The sequence below is a fragment of the Sinohyriopsis cumingii genome, chromosome 2 (genome assembly GCF_028554795.1).
Source record: "Sinohyriopsis cumingii isolate HCF-2022 chromosome 2, ASM2855479v2, whole genome shotgun sequence".
NCBI lineage: Eukaryota > Metazoa > Mollusca > Bivalvia > Unionida > Unionidae > Sinohyriopsis > Sinohyriopsis cumingii.
The window spans coordinates 5,574,961-5,595,409 of NC_142962.1; the positions used below are offsets into that span (position 1 = coordinate 5,574,961).

At 33.4% G+C, this 20,449-nt stretch overlaps 1 protein-coding gene across 1 annotated transcript in view; it reads right to left on the reverse strand.

Moving 5' to 3' along the window:
• Nucleotides 1-10,505: 10,505 nt before the first annotated feature.
• Nucleotides 10,506-20,449, reverse strand: part of LOC149804276 (interferon-induced protein 44-like) — a 37,061-nt gene continuing 27,117 nt past the window's right edge. The window contains exons 3-6 of the mRNA XM_089932112.1: nucleotides 16,075-16,289; nucleotides 15,487-15,633; nucleotides 12,997-13,168; nucleotides 10,506-12,380 (exon numbers count right to left, since the gene is read on the reverse strand). Of these exons, the coding sequence (XP_089788238.1) occupies nucleotides 12,100-12,380; nucleotides 12,997-13,168; nucleotides 15,487-15,633; nucleotides 16,075-16,289 (815 nt within the window). The 3' untranslated portion in view covers nucleotides 10,506-12,099. The remainder of the gene's footprint in view (nucleotides 12,381-12,996; nucleotides 13,169-15,486; nucleotides 15,634-16,074; nucleotides 16,290-20,449) is intronic.

Genomic DNA, 20,449 nt, shown 5'->3' on the forward strand with positions numbered 1-20,449 from the left:
GATACGGTATTAAAAATTATGGATAATATATATTCCTGGAGAAAAGTGAAACTGTTTTGCCTGTTTGATTTCGATTTATGTTTTGAGGTTACTGTAAAGTGTGTGTGTGTTTTTTTTTTATTTTTAACGTGGCTTTAACAATTTTTCAGTCATATCGCTACGATGTCTGCAGTGTGACAGTTTGTAGTGATGTCTAGCACTGGGGCATCATGCCGCAGACATGTAGCATGATGTCCCACCCAGTCACATTATCCTGACACTAGGCCGACCAGTTATAACACTAACCTTTTAATGCTGAGCGCCAAGTGAGGAAGCTGTTAGTACAATTTGTGTATGTGTTTGGTATGACTCGACCGGGGATCGAACCCACGACCTGCCGCATCTGAGGCGGACACTCTAACTACTAGGCCAACGGAGCGGTCTGGTTACTGTAAAGAATCATCTACTTATTTTGTGCAACAACACAACTTAGACATTGAAGATATGTACGAATATTAACGCAGATCAAGATTACAAAGAAATAGCAATTGTACCCCTCTCCCCAACCTGATTAAATTAAATCACTTTCACGACTCTTACGTAAATCATAATAACCAAAACCGCGTGACAAGGACTTATTAATAATTTAGGTGAAGCAATCTTTCCTCAGTTTACACATTTTTTAATGTAACTGAGCAATCAGATGTTGACAGGTTAACATTATTTATTAATAGATCTCAATTAGATTTTATTGGCCAATTACAAATAAAGAATAAAATTTTTTAATAACATTTAGTAGTTTTACTAACATGAGCACATTGAGCGTATCATGCTGATCTTTTTTGTAATCATCGAATGCGTATTAATTTGGGAACTGTTTATCGCACAGAAGTAAACTTGACGCTAAATAAATGAAATAAAAAGTCAGCATGAACATAAAATAACACAGATGAAGAAGAAAAAACTTTAATTCTACCGTATGGGATATTATTTTCGTACAAAACAATGATCTATGATGTACGCTAGCAGAAGTGCTTCCATCTTAAAACCATAAACCACACAAAGTACCGCGTCCTTGAGTGGATAAAGCCTGAAACATTTGTGTGACTGGCGAAGAAGGTTCGAACTATTTAGTGTAAAAAAAAGATATATCTATTTGATGTGGTATGTCCAAATTGAGGTGAAATATGTCATGTCTTTGGATCAACATTTTTTAAAGCTCAAATAATAATATCGGTACATATACAAATACACTGTTGATTAATATTGTTTGTCTTGTTACCTAGGAGAACAACACAGCTCATTTTAATTGATTACATTAAGCAGCTTGCTTTCTTGTCATAATACGGTTGACATTAACGTGGGTCACGTGGCTTTGCAATCATGAACACTCACGGTTGAAACAACAGGGTCGATCTACAGAATCACATGCTAGTCTTCTCTATCATTAAAAAACTTGCGTAACAGTTGTACTCGCAAGTGTTCCTATTCCTATGCCTCTAATTAATATAATGCCCCGACGCCTAGTATCTATCTTCAGTGTGCTTTCAATATATATACATTTCTTGACATCATTGTGTCTTTACATTGTTTATAACACACATATATTCGTTTTCTTTTTGTGTTTGCTTGAACAATAATTGGTAACAGCGCCAATACAAAACAGTTTCGAAATTAAGCTCTACGTTACGGGAAGAAACAAGACAAAAAAAAAAAAAAAAAAAACAAAATAAAACAACAAAAAATTTTAAAAAAGAAGAAAATAAACAAGAAACAAGCCAAAAATAAAACCCCAAACGAAAACAAAAGAAAAACAAACAACTCCCCCCCCCAAAAAAAAAACCAACATAAAAGAAGAAGAGAAGATTTTTATTGTTGTAGGGTTTAACGCCATTTTTCAGCACACTATAGGCTATACATGGCGGCCAGTATTAATGGTGGAGGAAGAACCCGGGAAATCCCCGGAAAGAACCACCAACCCTCGAGAAGCTACTGGCAAGCTTTCTCACATACCCACATTGGCCGAATCCGAGACTCGAACCCACGCAGACAGAGGTGAGATGGCATTGATCCGTAACGGAGAGCGCTTTAAATGTCTATCGCACCTGATCAGTTATTTGCGCAGGCTGTGCATCCCTATCTTTCATTAAAAACAAGGAACCCTATGCAAATCTCATCGTTTGAAGACGGTTCATTCAAGACAGATTCAAAATTAGTTGTGACATTTTCAGATGCTATTTTACTTTGATTTTGCTATTTCTTCAATAGTTAACTTTTTGTAGATTTGTTCTTATGAGAAAGGGTAGCGATTTAAATTCAAGACAAACATTTGAAAGAGAAGAAAGGAAAGAAAAAAGGCACGATTAATATAGAAAGCAAACGTTTCTAAATAAATCAAATTTATTTTTTGCTCAGACTTGATAATATGTTGTGTGGGAGGATGCATTAAAATAATCATTTTTTATATACACCTTTTTTTTCTCCGTTAACTTTACATTGTCAGAATTGTGCGGTATTTTACGATACTGAACACTCGTATTGCACTCACGTGTACGACACGTGTGCTTAAATGATCTACTTTGTAAACAAACCATGTACACTCATGAAGTGGTCTTTAGGTTTCAGTTTAGTAGATTTGTTTGTTGATGAACTAAAACAGTTTTTTCGTGTATTTCAATGATGATAAATTGACGTGGACGAGTTCACTGAGTCACAACGAAATTTTAAAACAAGCAAACGATAAATAAACGTGAAAGATGCAGTACTGAAAATACCATTCTGATCATTTAAACATTTATTTAGGGGAAATGTTTGCAAGATTTTGTTAATGAATTGATCAGACTATGACCAGTGATCTAAGGGGTATATAAACATAGCAAAAGAAAGCATACTGAGGAAATCCATGAATAACATTTAAATTCAAAACAAAGCACATACGTACCATTTTGTGCATGAAAGTACTAAATTTGTGGGGAAGAAAGGAAATGAGGGTCTTGTTACAAAAGGAAGAGCCTCAGAGCCAATTATCCAAGACGACGAAGAATTTGTATTTCCGCTGAGTGAATGTGTTGTGATACACCAGACACGTTACAATTTTCCGCGTTAACTTTGTTGATACAATGTTTCGGATTTTTGCTAGCAACAGACGTCAGAAGTATGCAAGTGACCACGCGTAAACACATCTTCTTTAGCTGGTAATAAGAATGGCAAAATATACTTAACAATTTTGCATCTTGATATTCTTCAAAATGTACTTTTTCCGTTCTGTAAATCCGAATTACATGAGCTATGTCATGGGTTCTACAGCTTGCTTACAATTTATACGCCAGCGCTGTATTATCGCGGGCTCTATATTATCGCGGCAAACGGGATTTTCTACTAAATCTGTAGCCAGTAGGGACGCAGATATCTTAAAGTACATTTACCCCTAAAATGTTAACATTTTTATAAGTTTACACTGACAAAGAATGAACATCACTTTTTTAGTAAAGTGCATGCAATTCCGTTGATCATCATATACAAAACTCCAGTCGAACCTGCTATTCCTGCATTGGCTTTGAAAACGAAATATAATCAGTGTATCGTCTGACGTTTGATGAATATAACTCATATACCGATGGTGACATACATGTCTTGACAAGGATAAGCTTGGAATTTCATTCCATGGTAGCCAATGTTAACCAAACTTTACAAAATGTTGCTTATGAACATACTTATCATACATAAATAAGAATACAATAACACTTAAACTTTACTGAAATCAGTATTTCAATAATAATGATAATAAGACGATATATATATATATATATATATATATATATATATATATATATATATATATATATATATATATATATATACTGCATTTAAAATTCAGATAAAGTTAAATAATATTTGCGTTGAATTTGCAATGTTGTTGTTCATGGATTTCCACTTTAATTACATTTGTGTGTTCGATTTGATCATTGGATCCTTTCGTTTTTTTGTGTGGAAATATTCTGCCAATGCAAGCGTAGACATTCATTCTTATTGCAAGTTGCAGTTTATGTTTATTATAGTACGTGCGTGCTACCATACTTAAGTTTGGCAAATACCTTTATAATACAGAGTTGTTCCCCCATGGTAAAAGTTAATCTGGGTCAGCCACCATATGCTGTTTTATTTACATTTATGCGCTTCGATTCACAAACATCTTTTGAAGGAATAGAAAGAAGGAAAGTCATAGAAACTTTACAAATTATAAGCAAGTAGTAATAGCAAAACGGCTTTAGTATGTACTGATAAGAACATTAAGTGCCGCCACAATATAGCCTCCCAGGCTAGCGAAATTGTACTGTAATTTCGACTACGTTCCAAATGCATTCTACTTACTGCATTCAAAATAAAATGAACGTGAAATTTCAAAGCATCTTTTGGAAAATTACAACTGAAAGAGTTCATGTTTTCCCACATTATGATTCCAAACATTCAATGACAGAACGGGAACACACATGCAACTGAATCAAAACGTGTCCCAGGCGGGCGCCCTGCTCAAATCACAGACACATCTATTTTGTGTGGAATTGAAACAACTAATAAATCCAGTGGAATTGAGTAGAATCGATAATAAAGTCCCATTCATTCCAGACTAACTGGAATAGATGTTACAATGCACATTCATTTACAATATGACTCTAAATTCACGTTTAAGCAATAAAAAGTGGCAATTCTTTCTGAAATTGTTTTCGAGCGCGCTACTTAGTTCAAATTTTGATGGGTGGAGTTATGTGCGCATTAATATTGTTGTTGGTTACTGATGAATCTGCGCTTGTGTATCTATTTTGAAATACAGCATAAATTAATTACTTTGTTTCTTGTAGTGTATTTATGTTTATATAATTAACCCTTAGGTAGAATAAGAAAATGAGTATATGATGAAAAGGTTACTGCATTTCTATGGGAAAATATGAACTCGTTTTTATCGGATGGATATACTGGACTCCCAAGCTCGTGCATTATCCATTTGAAAAAAACTCATTCATATTTTCCAATACAAACCTATAAATTTTAGCACGGTGACAAAAACAAACAGAAAAGTAGTGATCATATAATAAAAAGATAGAATTAAAAAGTCTCCCAAATCTGGAATATGTAAATGTAAATACATTTTGAACGTTTTCTAATTGTGTTAAATTCTTAGTATTCATCAGTTCTATGAATTTGAATATCAGCAGTATTATGGGTTTTCCTGTAATGTTCAATATTGCTTATTTCTGCCCATTGACAATGATACTCCTCTCTTACGTTTAGCCGATACAAGTGATGAACCCTGTCTTGCGTTCAGTATTTCACATTTTCCAGTTACAATTGGTAGTTTATGATTCCGATTTCTAATAGCTACGAAAATATTACGAACTTTGGATGATAGAATATTCAAACACGTTTCAATCTGAAAAGTTACTTTCTTTGAAAATCATCATGAAAGATATGAGTTACCTGAATTATTCAAGGTACCACACTATCTTGAATAAAGTGATGCTTAAGTTTATGTCTAACACCTCTCGATTTACAGTTTATATTGTTGTTAGGAAAATCCTAATACCTGTCTGGAATATTTCCTGCCAGAAAGTAATTCATATCCGCTAGATCTGGCTCTGGACGATGACTTTCCTCAATCGAACATGCATCACAAGGGCAGAATTTCAGATCCTTTCCTGTCCTTTCAATGCGAACATGGTACTGACGAAACTGTATATGAAGGATGGGACCAAAACCACTTGTATAATCGGAACTATGCAATGCATGACAATTAAGCTAAAATAAAGTATCGAGAATCTGTAAGCATGTCCTATTTTATACATTGAACTATTTTTGCTTAATCACATACTCTATGTCAGTGAAGACATGCTCACGGATTTTATATTTACAAACTAATTATAAACACACTGAATGTTAGTCCCATAAATAAAGCACTCCAGTTTTAATGCAACATTGGTCATCTTTTTAATTATGTAAGAAAGACACGGACTTTCCTGGATTGAAACTTAGTTATTTCGTGAACAGCACAAACAATATATATTCTATAATTGCACACTAAGTCATCATGGAATTTAACCAAGCAGGAACCATTATTCGATTTTACGTGTATATTAAAAAAGGTCATTTAAATATAAATTTTAGCTTTGGTCCCTTGACATTTATGATTGATACAATCCTTTCACAGTGCAAAGTTTAGACCCGGGCCTAATATGTTTCGCAAAAGGCCTGTTAACCTTTTATAGGGAACTTTCTGGATATTTTCGGTATTCGTATTGAGTAATTTGAATACATCGATCGATTGAGTGTTTTGTATCTCATTTAGTGAAGTACTTATATTCGGCTTAGAAAAGCTTACATGTGAATGGTACAAATGTGAGACACGAAAAAAATGCAAGTGTGAAATTATAATAGTTTCTTGATATTTGGTCATTAGGTGATTAGAGATAAAATTACAGTATCATTAGCGCGTTAAGAACTTTTCATTTGACACTGACTGCTGGATGTACTAGAGAGATTCAAGGTAGGATGTAGAAGCTGTCTATTGTCATTGTTTTCAACGAACTCTCTTGAAAAGATCTTAATTTGTTTGAAACGACACATAGCCTGCTATTAATAAACGATAATCTGCAGGATTGATAGCTACGTCAAGACAGTGCCATTTTTGGTTTAACACGTAGGTAGTTTTTGTTCATTGTAAACATGATGTTTCAGTTTTAGGCGGTGAATGATTATGCTTTATCTGTAGATATGTAATAATGATTGTGAATCACGAATTGTCTTGGTGGTTGATTCTAGGGGAGTGTTCAGTTATGATTCATGACCACACGTATTACATTTATAAACACCCTGTAACGTTGTTTTTGGGCTACCTGTTGGCTGGTAGTGAGGGTGTGATGTCTTTGGGTTTTTAACTGAAGGAAATTGTCATTGTGTGACCTGCTATTAATATACGAGAAATTGCAGCTGTCGTAGCCTATTCAAGCAGTGTCATGTTTGGTTGAACGTTATGTAGCCTTTGTTCATTGTTTACGTTTTTCATTTTAGGCGATGAGTGATTATGCTTTACCTTTAGTTAGACGGAGAGAGGCTAAAATTCGTGAATTACTAATTTCAAGTCGGATTTATAATCATGTTTTGGAATCACGAATCGGGTTGGTTGTTGATTCTAGGGAAGTAATGAATCGTGATTCATGACCACACGTACGACGTTTGTAATCACTCTGGTGAATCATACAGTGTATACGAAGAAACACAAATGTGAAAATCATTAAAGATATGTGATGTGTGGTCATTAGTTGATTAGAGAAATTACTGTAGTATTTGCACGTTTAAGAACCATTGCGATGACAACTACTGTTTCCATGAGGTCTTTGGAAATAGAGGAAACATGGACTATCAAGTCACGTTCATGCATATGTTTGATTCTTTCATTACCAGAACCCTTGAATTGTATGTATGTATGTATGTATGTATGTATGTATGTATGTATGTATGTATGTATGTATGTATGTAAATTTTGTAATTTGCAACCAATTTAATCAAAATACCTTTAAGATAGTAGAGTCCTACACAAACTTTTGTTTCAGATTAGATGGCCCAACTATTTCGTTTGACACATAGGTTTCATTTATCCCTTATGTTTCGATTTTAGGAGTGTATATTGAGTAGACAAGTTGAACAGATCGATTATGCCAACAGTAATCCATACTAGTTCAAGATAAGTATATATTGAATAGACAAGTTGAACAGATCGATTATACCAACAGTAATCCATACTAGTTCAAGATACGTGTATATTGAATAGACAAGTTGAACAGATCGATTATGCCAACAGTAATCCATACTAGTTCAAGATAAGTATATATTGAATAGATCAGTCAAACAGATCCACTCAATCGATACTTCTTAACTTAGCTCAAAACTTATAGTGATGAGGTTGTGCTGGTTTTTAAACTCAGATGAGAGTCAACATCTAAGCAGGAGGACACCCAAACAGCACGTGCTCAGTGTTTAGGATTCAGTATGCTTAGGCTAAACTAATGCCTGAATTTATGGTATATGGTCTGTCAGTTCTCACTTGTTGCAGTTTTTGGTACATTAGCATTTATCAGGTGAGTTTAAACTATAAAATAAGTCGCTACCTTAAACATAAAGCCTGTGGTTGCTATTAATTCTCCACAGAATCAATTTTATGAATGATAATGCTTAGATCCTGCATGTTGCCTGTAGGAGTAATAAAAAAAATATCTTTTCACCTACCATTACAATGGCACTGAAATCAAGTTGATTCCTTATTCCCGATTTAATGATGAATAAGTTACCAATTACCGATTCAATAAGGACTAAGCAACCAGTTACTTATTCCCGATTCAAACAGACATCAACTTGGCTCCTTATTCCTTATTTCCAGTTAAATGAAGAATAGGTTACCACTTACTTATTACCGATTCAAAAATGCTACAAATATAATAGCTCTTCAGGTCATTTATAACTTTAAACCCTATCAAAAAACGATCCATGCCAAATATGAACTAAAAAGATAATTTCTTTGTGGGATTTGATATACTTATTATATACTGAGCTATCTTTTTCTCGAAATCCTTTCTTACTGTTGGAACAGACCCTTGTCTAAAAACTTTTCAAGAGGCGTTGAAACCAAATCCTCTAAACAGGGTTTCAGTTAGTACAAAATATTGATAGAGCTGATCTACCCTGCACGAGTTTTTCATAACCAGTACCCGTAAGCTGTCTCTTATTTCGCTGATTCCTCAAGACGAAATTCATCAAGACTTCTTCCGTGGGTCGAAGATTGTCTCTTGCTGAAACGGATCCCTAACTAGGAACTTTCAACCAGACGTTGAAATCAAAATTAGCTAAGCAGGGATTGACGCATAGCAGAATTTGGGTACAATCTGCCCAAAAACTATTTAATACTGTGGGTAGCCGTATAGACGCTCCTGTTTCTCCGATTACTCTTGACATACTTCGTTAATACTTCTTTTGGGTGTCAAACATATCCCTAAGAACAAAATATCAAAGGACGATCCATATAAAAATCCTTGTAGGGTGAACTGTATGGTCCACACATGGACTGAAGAGGTAGTCTCCTTGTGGGTTTTTCTTTTACACCTATCAAATACTGAGCTCCCTATTTCTCGAAATCGACTCGATACATTTTCTGTAAACGTTTCTACTGTTGGAACAGATCTTTAGCTAGAAGCTTTCCAAGAGGCGTTGAAATCAAAATCATCTAAGCAGGGTTTCAATTAGTACAACAGTATTTATAGGATTGATCCACATTTTAGTTTTTTTCATACCTGGTACCCATATGTTTTTTTTTCCCATTTAAAAGAATTTCAAAACAACAGTCAATGTCAGCTGATTGCTTTTTAAGCTGGCAAATAGGACAAATAATTCTCTCTAAGGACATTTTGACCACACATCACGAAACTCCAATTTCCCAATTGCATTTATTTTGTTTCAGATTTGCATAACTCATTAGTATCATTTTCGCATTATTTTGTTACAAAACTTTTGCTGCTGTAGGAACATATCTCTACCTAGAATGTGTCAAACAGGAGTTGAAATAAAAATTCTCCAAGAAGAGGTTCAGTCATTGCAAAATTTGGATATTATCGGTCCACGGTGTACTAGATTAATATTACCGCTATAATGTAAGGACCGTTTTGTTTTTTCTTCTCGACATGCTCTCGACGAACTGCGTCAATACTTCTTTTTTGGGAAAAACATTACCCTAGGTTTAATATTTCAAAGATCGATCCATGTCAAGATTTTTTTCTAGGTGTGGACAATATATGACCTTGAAAGGTAATGCCCTTACGGGCTTTAAAACGTATTTGTCGTTACGGGTGTTGTTACGGCTTCCGTATATTTAAGACCCTTTGTGGTTCAACGAATTTTCAGTAAACTTTAGCTACTGTTCGAGAGCGTCCCTAATTAGAAACTGTCAAACAAGGTTGAAATTAAAATGGTAAGAGGAGTATCAGTTGGTGCAGATTTTTGTTGAAATCGGTCCAGTATCCACCTCTTATACATAACCTGTACCTAAAAGAGACGACTATTTTTGATTCCTCTCGACCACTATCGTCGAGTCCTCTTTTTGGGGTAGAAAACATCGCTTTAGGACCAATCTGAAGAATGTTTCCATGTCAAATTCCTTTAAGGACGGGTTGTTCCATATGTGAACTTTAGAGGTAATATCCTTGTGAACTTCTTTATAACTCTCGTGTATTTATAAACCAATTTCTGGATATCGGCTAGACGCATTTTCCGTAAATTTTTCCTATGTTGGAGGAGATACCTAACCAAACTGTGAAAGAAGCACTTGGATGAAAATACTTTACTGAAGGGTTCTCGTCATTGAATATTTCCATACAATTGGTGATCTCTCTGTATTCAGCTTTATATAGCTTGTTCCAAAAGAACGCTCGTATTTCTCCAAATGGATGATAATAATACCATGAGGAGTGTTACAATTTGATGCACGATTCTTTCATTCGGCAATAACTTTATTGAATCAAAAATAAGAAATAAATCGTTAACTCAATTTGAGTAATGAATAAGTAGCCAACTGGATGTGAAAACTTTTGGATCGGGAAAAAATAACTCGTTACTTATTCATTATTGAATCGAGAGCTGGTTATTTATTCCTTTTTAAATCGCGAATAAGGAATAAGTAACAAACTTGATGTTAATTACCACGGTGGCCATTGAAGGAAGAAGATTTAACATTATACATTCCACTTAAAGCACCAGCTATCGGCGGTTCTGGAATCAGTACTTCTCAGTTACATCAGCTATACGTAAGACGACGTTTTCATGCACTATTTACAAGAAGTGTTGTAAACGAAGATGATGCCATCCAATATTCAAATTTACATCTGTTAGTGGAGTTGGTATTATCTTTTGTTTTGATATTTTTTCATTGTTTCATTCATCATCAGTCATTAAAATACACCCTCCCCCCAAAAAAAACCAACACAAAACCCCAAACAAACAAACTGATGAACTGCATCAGTAAGGTGCTACATGACAAACTAAACTTTTTCGCGGTCATCAACTTAGCACCTTTTAGTAAAGAAGAGGGTACATTCATATACGTTTGTAACATCTTTCAGAGCTGACATATAGCTGAACAAAATCACAGTGCTTTTACCGCTCACAGAAAGCAATGTTGCATATTTACGTACAGCTGACGTACTATAAGTACACCCATATCGATTGAAATACGATAGTTATTCCTGCAATGGAACAACATCTCCTTCTTGTATATAATATATAAAAGTGTTCTTATATCCTGAATCATATTGTCTGTTTTTATATCACCCACTAAAGTGTTTGTTGAGGCAGTTGAAATAGGAATGATGCTTTCATCAAGTCAACTGGTTGGTGTCAAGAAAACATGAATGCTTCTGTCGTTTATACAGGAGGAGAAACAAATTTGGTTATAAGCAATGTCTGGTACATTCTGAAGCTGTTTTTCATTTTCAAAGTGTTTACCAATTCCGCGTGTGATGAAATTCCTTTGAGATTTAGAGGAGACAGCGAATGCAGATTCCAGTCATTAAATTTGTATACTAGTTTGTTCTAATCCATATATTTATAAACTTCATAAATTAATTAATAAATCTTTTGGTACTAAAGCCGATTTTAGATCATTATCTTTGCACAAATCACTGTAAATGTCAGAATCATTCCATATATATAATCTATGTTTTAAAAGAAAAGTCCATATATATTAATACAGTACCATTGTATGGTATGTTAATTGATATCAATCTAATACATTTATTATGCATGCCAAGTTAATTGCTGTAGATTTGTAAATGTTCTGGAGCTACGTCAGATGATAACCAATATGCACTGCCTTTTAACAAGCCACCATTGATTACATTACACAACTGGATTATTGTTGACAAATAAATGCAAACAAAATTAAAAAAAGAAAACAGTTAGTTATGGATATACACAAGATAACACCTTAATATGAAAAATAACCGTTTACATGAATCCTTCTATGGTGCCAGTGCTACAATATGAACATATTAAACTAATTAGTATTTCGATTGTTTGGTTTTTTATCTAAGTTTGGACAGCTACTCGCTGGTTAGCCAAAAAGTCCTCTGCAAAGCCAATCATCTGGTCCAGAGCCAAAAGGGCCAGACAGCTGGTACCGTCGTCTAGTCGTATTTCATTTTCGTAGTTCTTGATGGGAAGGACATTGCTTCGTGGCACACCAATGATCTCTGATGCTTTATCTACCGCCTCTTTGACTTTTCCACTCTCAAAGACTTTGGACACATCTTGTTGAACAGTCTTTGACAGTTTGTCAATCTTTGTCAGCAGGACCACTCGAGGGAGGTCTGTTAATGTACATATTATAATCATAATTAGTTGAGTCTCTCTTAACTTCCCTTCTTCCATCTCTATCTCAGCTTGCATTTGGTGAATCTGAATATAACAACTTTTTCTTGAATAAATATGTTCGGTTCCGCAAGATAAATTGAGTTGTCTATGTTCCATGTAGTTTTAACATGACCCTGATAAACAAAATATAGAATAATTTTCAGTTTTTCTCGGCAAGCCTGTGATGTAGTAACAATATATAATGTTTTATTTAGATACAACATTATCAAATAACCGTATTTAAAGTTCATTGTAATGCGAAAATAAAAAGGTCATATTCATCCTTTGTGTCTAGGTTATAATACTGATCGTTATTGTAATCAGCAAGTCTATTTATTTATTTGATTGTAAATGGCTAATGTAAAAATAACTTTCTTCCTCAAAAAAGAATAAATAATGAAACATAAAAACAAAATGGTGTGGTGAATATAAATAAAATATATTAACTCTATGGTCTTGGATATAAAATTTTACCACCTTCTCTCTCTACAATTTCAAATAAAATAGGCGATTTTAAGGTTCATATTGTTGAACGGGAGCAGAAGTTATACCTAAGAAAAATTTAATTCATACTTATCAGATTCATCCGACGTTGTAGCTGGTTGAATTTGCCCAAAATTGATTGGGGAAAATCATCTACCGTGTTTCCATCCAGCACAAAAACCACACAATGGACCTTGTCCTTGAGTTGTGGTTGGTATATGAAGCCTGGAAAATCTGCAGAGACCGGCGAAGAAGGGTTGAACTATTTCATAATGGAAATGAAACATCGGTGAAATACTTCTGATTAATATTGTCAGAAGGATAATAATAGAGGCAAAAACTTATGCTAAATTTCAATGCAAATGTTGATAGTGATCCTGTAGACTACTACTTTTTGGAGCTATACACCAGACCTTTAAGATCTCCTCAATGACCCCGTGACACGACATTTTAGAGGTATGCGTGTTTGCAACGACCATACACATGTATAAGAAATGGAAAAGAAAACAAATTTACAACAGAAAGAAATATATGCACATTTGCATTTACAAACATGACAATTATAGAATCGAATCATTCTGTTTGACTAAAAAAGAATTCCCATACAGAGACAAGCATACAAGTCAAAGTTAAGTCATAATTGATGCAAAAATAAATATCCACAAAGAGCGGGAAGGACAAGTACTTCAGTGACTCATTGTCATTGTTAAAAAAAGCGGAATTGAAAAGGTATTTCATTGTTAAAAAAAAGCGGAATTGAAAAAGTATTTAAGTGCCTTAATGTCGTTATTATTGAAGGGCGGGATAGAGGAGTACTTAAGTGCCTTAATGTTGTTATTTTTAAAGAACTGGATCGAGGAGTACTTAAGTGCCTTAATGTTATTATTACTGACGGGGGATAATGGAGTACTTAGGTGCCTTAATGTGGTTACTATCCACGAAGAGCAGAGTCGATGGGTACTTAAGTCCGTTAATGTTTTTATTAACAAAGAGCGGGATCGAGGAGTACTTAAGTGCCTTAATGTTGTTATTATTAAAGAGCGGGATAGAGGAGTACTTAAGTGCCTTAATGTTGTTATTATTAAAGAGCGGGATCGAGGAGTACTTAAGTGCCTTACTGTTGTTATTATTAAAGAGCGGGATAGAGGAGTAATTAAGTGCCTTACTGTTGTTATTATTAAAGAGCGGGATCGAGGAGTACTTAAGTGTCTTAATGTCCTTACTATCCGCACGTCAAGTCTTCACACGGCGACAATCCAATAAATGCACAAGATACCTTACTGATCCTGCACAGGAAGAATTGTTAGAGTTCGCCTATTCAAATGGGGCAAGCTGCAAATTTTAAAACTATTAGGAAATCTGCTCACATGACATTTCAACAGCAACAGTTCACGTTTTCTTCGTAAACTTGAAAAGCTCGTTTTACAACCTTATTCTTTCCCCTTACGAGGTATATTATTGTGCTAACCATATGGAAAACAATCACATTTTTAACAATATCGAAGACAAAACGAAATAAAAAGCTGTGATAAAAAGATCTATACTTGCTGGCTTTCTCTATTGAATATCTGGAAATATCCTTTTCTTTTTTATCTTTTGTTTTCTTTTACTCGTCTAGCGCATCATTCATTTGATTTTCTAATCGTTATAACGCTTTGCCTCTTGTGAGTGGTTTCCTCTATCGTAGGAAGTAATAACAGTCATTAGTTTTCATTTTAATGAAATAAGCTGTGAAGGAAGATATTTTGTTTGTACCCAATATATGTATTTTCCTCTTATACATTTTCTTTTGTACTGGGTGGGTTGATTATTACACCCAACCTTTTCCCCACCTTCTGTCTCCTTCTTGCTCTTTTCTTCTCTTTTCGCATTGCCACGTAAGGAATATGTTGTCGAATAATAATGAGCCAAATTACAGTTAAGACATGAACCAAAGGACGGGGAAGACTAACAAGAGGCGCAAGATTTTCAAACGGATTCGTGATAAACATATCGCAAGATTCGCACTCTGTAAATAATGCATTGCGTCTCTAGAAACATGAAATTTGGCTGTGACGCATTTTGCATCGGTATTAGGAAAAGTAGTCAATGAGTAGCGATTATCTTTGATTCTAAATTTCAGTTGAAAATAAATGGTTCTGGTGAATTGTTAAGTGGAAAAAATATTATAGTACAAGGAACTAACGAAGATTTAAATATTGTTATAACCGTTTATGGGCCAAATACTGATGATTCGGATTTTATTAATAAGTTCGAAGAATATATACGGAATATAGTGCCAAAATACTTATTATTGGTGGACAATTAAACAGAGCAATCTTTCGTACTGTGGATAAAAAGGGGATAACATGAACTCGAAAACAAAGCCTAAAGATATTTAATTATACTTTCAGGAATATATAGCCTTATCGACATATCGGGTAATTACATTCATTCCAATAACGTTTTTACTATATTATGCAGACTTGATTATTTTCATATCTCCTACTGGCTGATAATATTTTCGAAAGCAAAATTATACATCTATCTGTTCGGATCACTCGGTGGTAATATTTCACTTTTCTAAGCTGAGAGTCTTACCTGGTACTTCTCTGGAATGTTTCCTGAAATAAGGAAATGCAGGTCCGCCAGATCAGGACCAAAACTCTCTTCAAGCCCACACGTGTCGCACAGGCGGAATTTCAGCTCCAGGCCTGTTTTCACTGACCTCACCGGGTACTGCATATACTGTAAAGGAAGGAAGTAACAAAAACATTTTTTGTGTGTGTGAACAACTCGCTCATTAACATATGTGACATGAAGTACTCTAGCTTGAATATGACAAAAAGAGTATGCAATGAGTCCGTTTTTATTATATCAGCTTTCATTGTTTCATCATAAAATCTCTGATGCAAGCTCATTGATTTTACATTCTCCATCTCCAAGATATGTAACACTACTTGGATATGTTTTTGCTCTCGTAATCATGAAAGCATCACATAAATAATTTGTAATTCCACATATTTTCAAATGAGGACCTCTTAATTACAAGAAGCAAAGGAATTATACGGCAGAAGTTTAAGAATGAAAATTGCATATAAGAAAAAAAAAGGAAAATTATGATCCGCGTTGCCCCCCCCCCCACTAATTCTTTATGGAATGTATAAAGAAGCTAGTAAAATGTCTCACCACTGTCGTTAAGCTGTGTTCAGCGCTGCCACTAGATGCTTGATAGGTGATTCTGTCTTTAAATACGGAATTAATGGTATTAAAGAAACTTGACTTTCCTGCTCCAACAGGACCAATCATCAGAATCTTTGCATAGGAAACAGGCAGGACTGATGGCGGACAGTAGTTTTCTATCTTTTCCTTCAATTGTTGCAAATACTGAGGCACATAAAGAATTGTAATTAATCATAAAAAGAAACAAGAAACTAAGTGTACGACTGAGGTAAAAGTTTCTTTCTAAAATATTAAAAATATTAAAACTTGCATAAACTGAGACGTATTCAACCAGATCTAGACAACATTTTGTTCTTCTGAATTATAATATGATCACAAGAAGAGTATCACCCAATGTTTCTGTCTGGCCACAAAAACGTTCTTGACTTAGTACAAGCCAGATGTTAGTTTTCAGTTAAAATATATTCATATGAAAGCAAAACAATACAAATCTTAGTTAGATTACTATATAACAACAAATATGTTCATTCCTTGACAAAACCTTATGTGTCCATGTTTGTTTAACAGTTCATTCAAAGCACATATTATTGAAATATTTCTATTGCAACCAAGCTTTTCTATAGTCATCGCTTGAATCCATATCAATGGATTGGATATTTAACTGTTTATCACATTACCCGTACATAAGTCAAAACTCCTTATAACCTACAGCGTAAGAATAGTTAAAAGTATGTGAAATCCCGTATTCTCGCTCTTCAAACAAAGAGCGGAGATATTATGAACAAATCTTGCATCAGTCCGTCCTATTTTGAAAAAATCATGTCATCACCTGTCCTTCTTCACCACAAAGTGTTTTGCTAAAACTTTGCATTCTAAAATGTATCTGTTGCATAATTCAATATAGATTATTGTCCTCTGCCTTTTTTAATTGTGAAAAATATTGAAAAAATGTCAAATTAGAAACCTCCTGAAAATTCGACTGCTAGGAGGAAATTTCTAAGACTTCGTTATTTAAGCAAATGGATAGTATTATTGCACAATAGCTTTTTAACTTTTTGTAACGAAAATTTTGAGGCGGAAGCTATATTTATAGGCAAAATAGGGTTATTTTGAGACATTCAATTATAGATTAAATTGTTTTCCATTATTAAATAAACAACTTGGAGTACTTTACGAAACTTTGTACAGACTACATGGATGGTTCAGCTTTGAGTATCTTACCAACTATTTGTGATTTCGATTTGCTGTTGGTACATTTTGTAACAGTAGTTTTGTATTTCAATGATATTTATATTTTGTAAACAAAATATTGAAAAGAGTATACTTTGGAGACTGATGTTCACAAATAAACTTTTCATGACTTGTTGTGATATACTTATGAGAGGATTTTATTGTTGCCCGAGTTAGAGTTTTACGTACGTATTCAATCAGTTTGATCGCTGCTTAAATTATTCTGTTGGCAAAACTGTGCAATATTGTCCAAAGACGCAGAATATTTCGGACGAAACAAGCTATCACTTCTTATCAATAAGTACTCAAATAATTATAGCGAAACCGTTTGGTTCAAATAAGTTGTTATTGAACATATTTTATTTACTTTTGTGCCAGTCACAAGATCGTCAATTTTTAAAAGGAAGGTGTCAAATAAAGAGAAAGTTATTAAATACAATTTTTATTAGAAGTTCGACATTTTTTGGCTAAATATTATAAAAGGATTTTACAGAAAAAGAGTAAGCTAGATGAATTTTTGGTGTTGATGTAACGCTAGCTTAGAGGATAAGGGTAAAACGTCAGCTAAAAGGAGATATTTTTATAAAAGAATATTAGAAGGAAGTTTGTCATCGCTTCTAATATAATACGTTAGTTATTACTAAGTGTTTTATGTTTAGTATTGGTTGATTTATATAAGTAAGAAGATTTTAGCATTTTTCTTTGGCTCTTTTTTTAAAACAAAAAGTACAATTGAAGCAATTTTAAGAGCCCCCACTTCTTGACTTTAGGCTATTAAAAATTCATTTAGATGAGTACAAAATGTACAGTGGCAGCAATTAAAAGGTCTAAAAATATTGCAATAGCACTGAACAATATTTAAAAAAGATCAGCATTCAAAACGTCGCAAATTTCTTTTCTGTGAAAGTAAAATGAGATTAGGATACATCTTATACAACGACAGAATCAGGAAGGTGAAGACGTTGAGTAGAGTTCTTGTTTGAAAGTAAGAAAGAAGGCATTTAAATATATTAAATAGAGTCAAAATGGAAAATATCACTGAACGTGTATTCGACATTTTAAATTACCAACTTGGTAATAAAACAAGCGATAGTACCAGAATGATTTTTTGACAAGATATAATATTCGACATTGCATACAAAACTCTCATAATTTTGCATGATTGAAATATGAACAAAAAGCAAACAAAACAAAAAAAAAAAAAAAAAAAAAAAAACAAACAAAAACAAAGCAAAAATAAAAAAACAACAACAAACAAACAAAACAACCAGCAAATGAGTATTAATATGGAAACAAAAACAGTAGATGTTTCTTTTATGATACTGAATCTATGATAAACATACCATGCGACAACTTTAATAGACCATACAAATACAATTTAGATACACACGCAGTTATTGGTTTGATAAATTATTGTCAACATGGAGGACAATCATAAGCTTGAAAATGAACTAGGTATATCTATAAACATGTATGAAACAGTGAAAAGGGGAAAAAAACCAGCACAGGAGGAAAGGGAGAAAGATTTTTGTTGACATGCTAATTATATTTATGGTGGTAAATATCACACTGTCCCTTAATAGAAGAAAACAAGAACAAATTAGGTCGTAAACACGATGGTGGATTGGTATTGGTGGAACACTGATGAGGCGAAATAAGGATATAGTACGTCCTAATATGGTTTCTATATGAACAAACGAAAACAGTTTTTAACGATGGTCAATTCATAGAAGAAAATGGAGAAAAAGTCAAATATGTCTCAGATGTCTACCGAGTTTTGAAGTATGCCTCCACATCGAGTTTTGTAATTGACCCCTTTACATGATAATAATAAAATAAATTATACAATTAGAATGGAATTTTCTCCAGATTGGAAGCAATGAGAATGTAGGAATATCACATACTTATCCAAAGAGTGAGGACCTAGGCAGCCTTTCGGCATTCTTGTTTGTATTCTTCTCCTTGAACTCACGCTTGTTCGAAAACTTGATCACTAGTATTTGAAATAAGCAAATCATTTTTCAAGTTGACTTAATTCATTTAGATAGTGCGAAAAAGGCAAAAGCTGGTGAAAAGGAATTTGAAGAATATTTTTTTATATTACTTTTACGATAAAGATTACACATGGGATTATTATCTAACCAATCAAGAAAACATCTTGATTATTGAACAGAAGACTTTACAAGTAGAGTTCTTGTAAAAAGAATTCTTGATGAATAATAAGAACATATTAAGGACTTTTCAAGTTCAATATAAACTCATTAAAACTCATTTAATTTATTAAAGATAGAGCCTGGTATAATTCTCAAATAAAAAAAGAATTAATACAATCTTCTAAGAAAAATAAACCAAAACGTTTCTTAACACCTAATTGTATAATAACATAAAAAGACAGAAATGATTTAATTTGGTCTTTAGTTTAAGAAAGAGAAGGAAAGAAGAATGAATCTACTATCAAACAAAAACCTGAAGGAAAACATTTGTTCATTTTACATTTGACGATGATTATGTATCCTACATAAAAGTAAGAAAATAAACAGTATAAAGAGCCAATAGTTACTAAATGATAACCAATAAACAAATTATGTTGAAACAGATTTACAAGAACTTTTAAATGATTCGGGAGAATTATATATTTTCTGTTATGCATATTTAATTTGCATTGCTTGTTATTTTTTATTTTTCTTAAATGTCTTTATATGCTTTTGGTAATGGATAATTGTATTTTGGACTTGACCTTGTACAAAATCAAGTTCAGTTTCCACTTGATCTGAATCATTTAATTTTTTTTTAGAATTCTGTAAACAATTAATAAATAGCTAAATAATTTCTCTATGAGTATGGATAGCTATTAGGACTATTATCTTTGCCATGTTCAAGGAAATTGTGTTTAGATTGTAGTTTTTTAAACAGAAAATGTTAATTGTGACCTGAGTCCAAGTAGAGGACTATATAATCTTCGTTTTCTAGAAATTACTAATTTGTGATGTAAGATCTCAGCAGAATCAGTTGGATTATTGGTGTGTCTAATAGTTAATTTTGGCTGGAAATATATTTATGTAAATTATTTATTCAATGGAAGTAAAAAGTGCTTATTAAAAATAACATTCTTGGAAATGGAGACTTGAATTTATAGGAAACTTATAAGAAT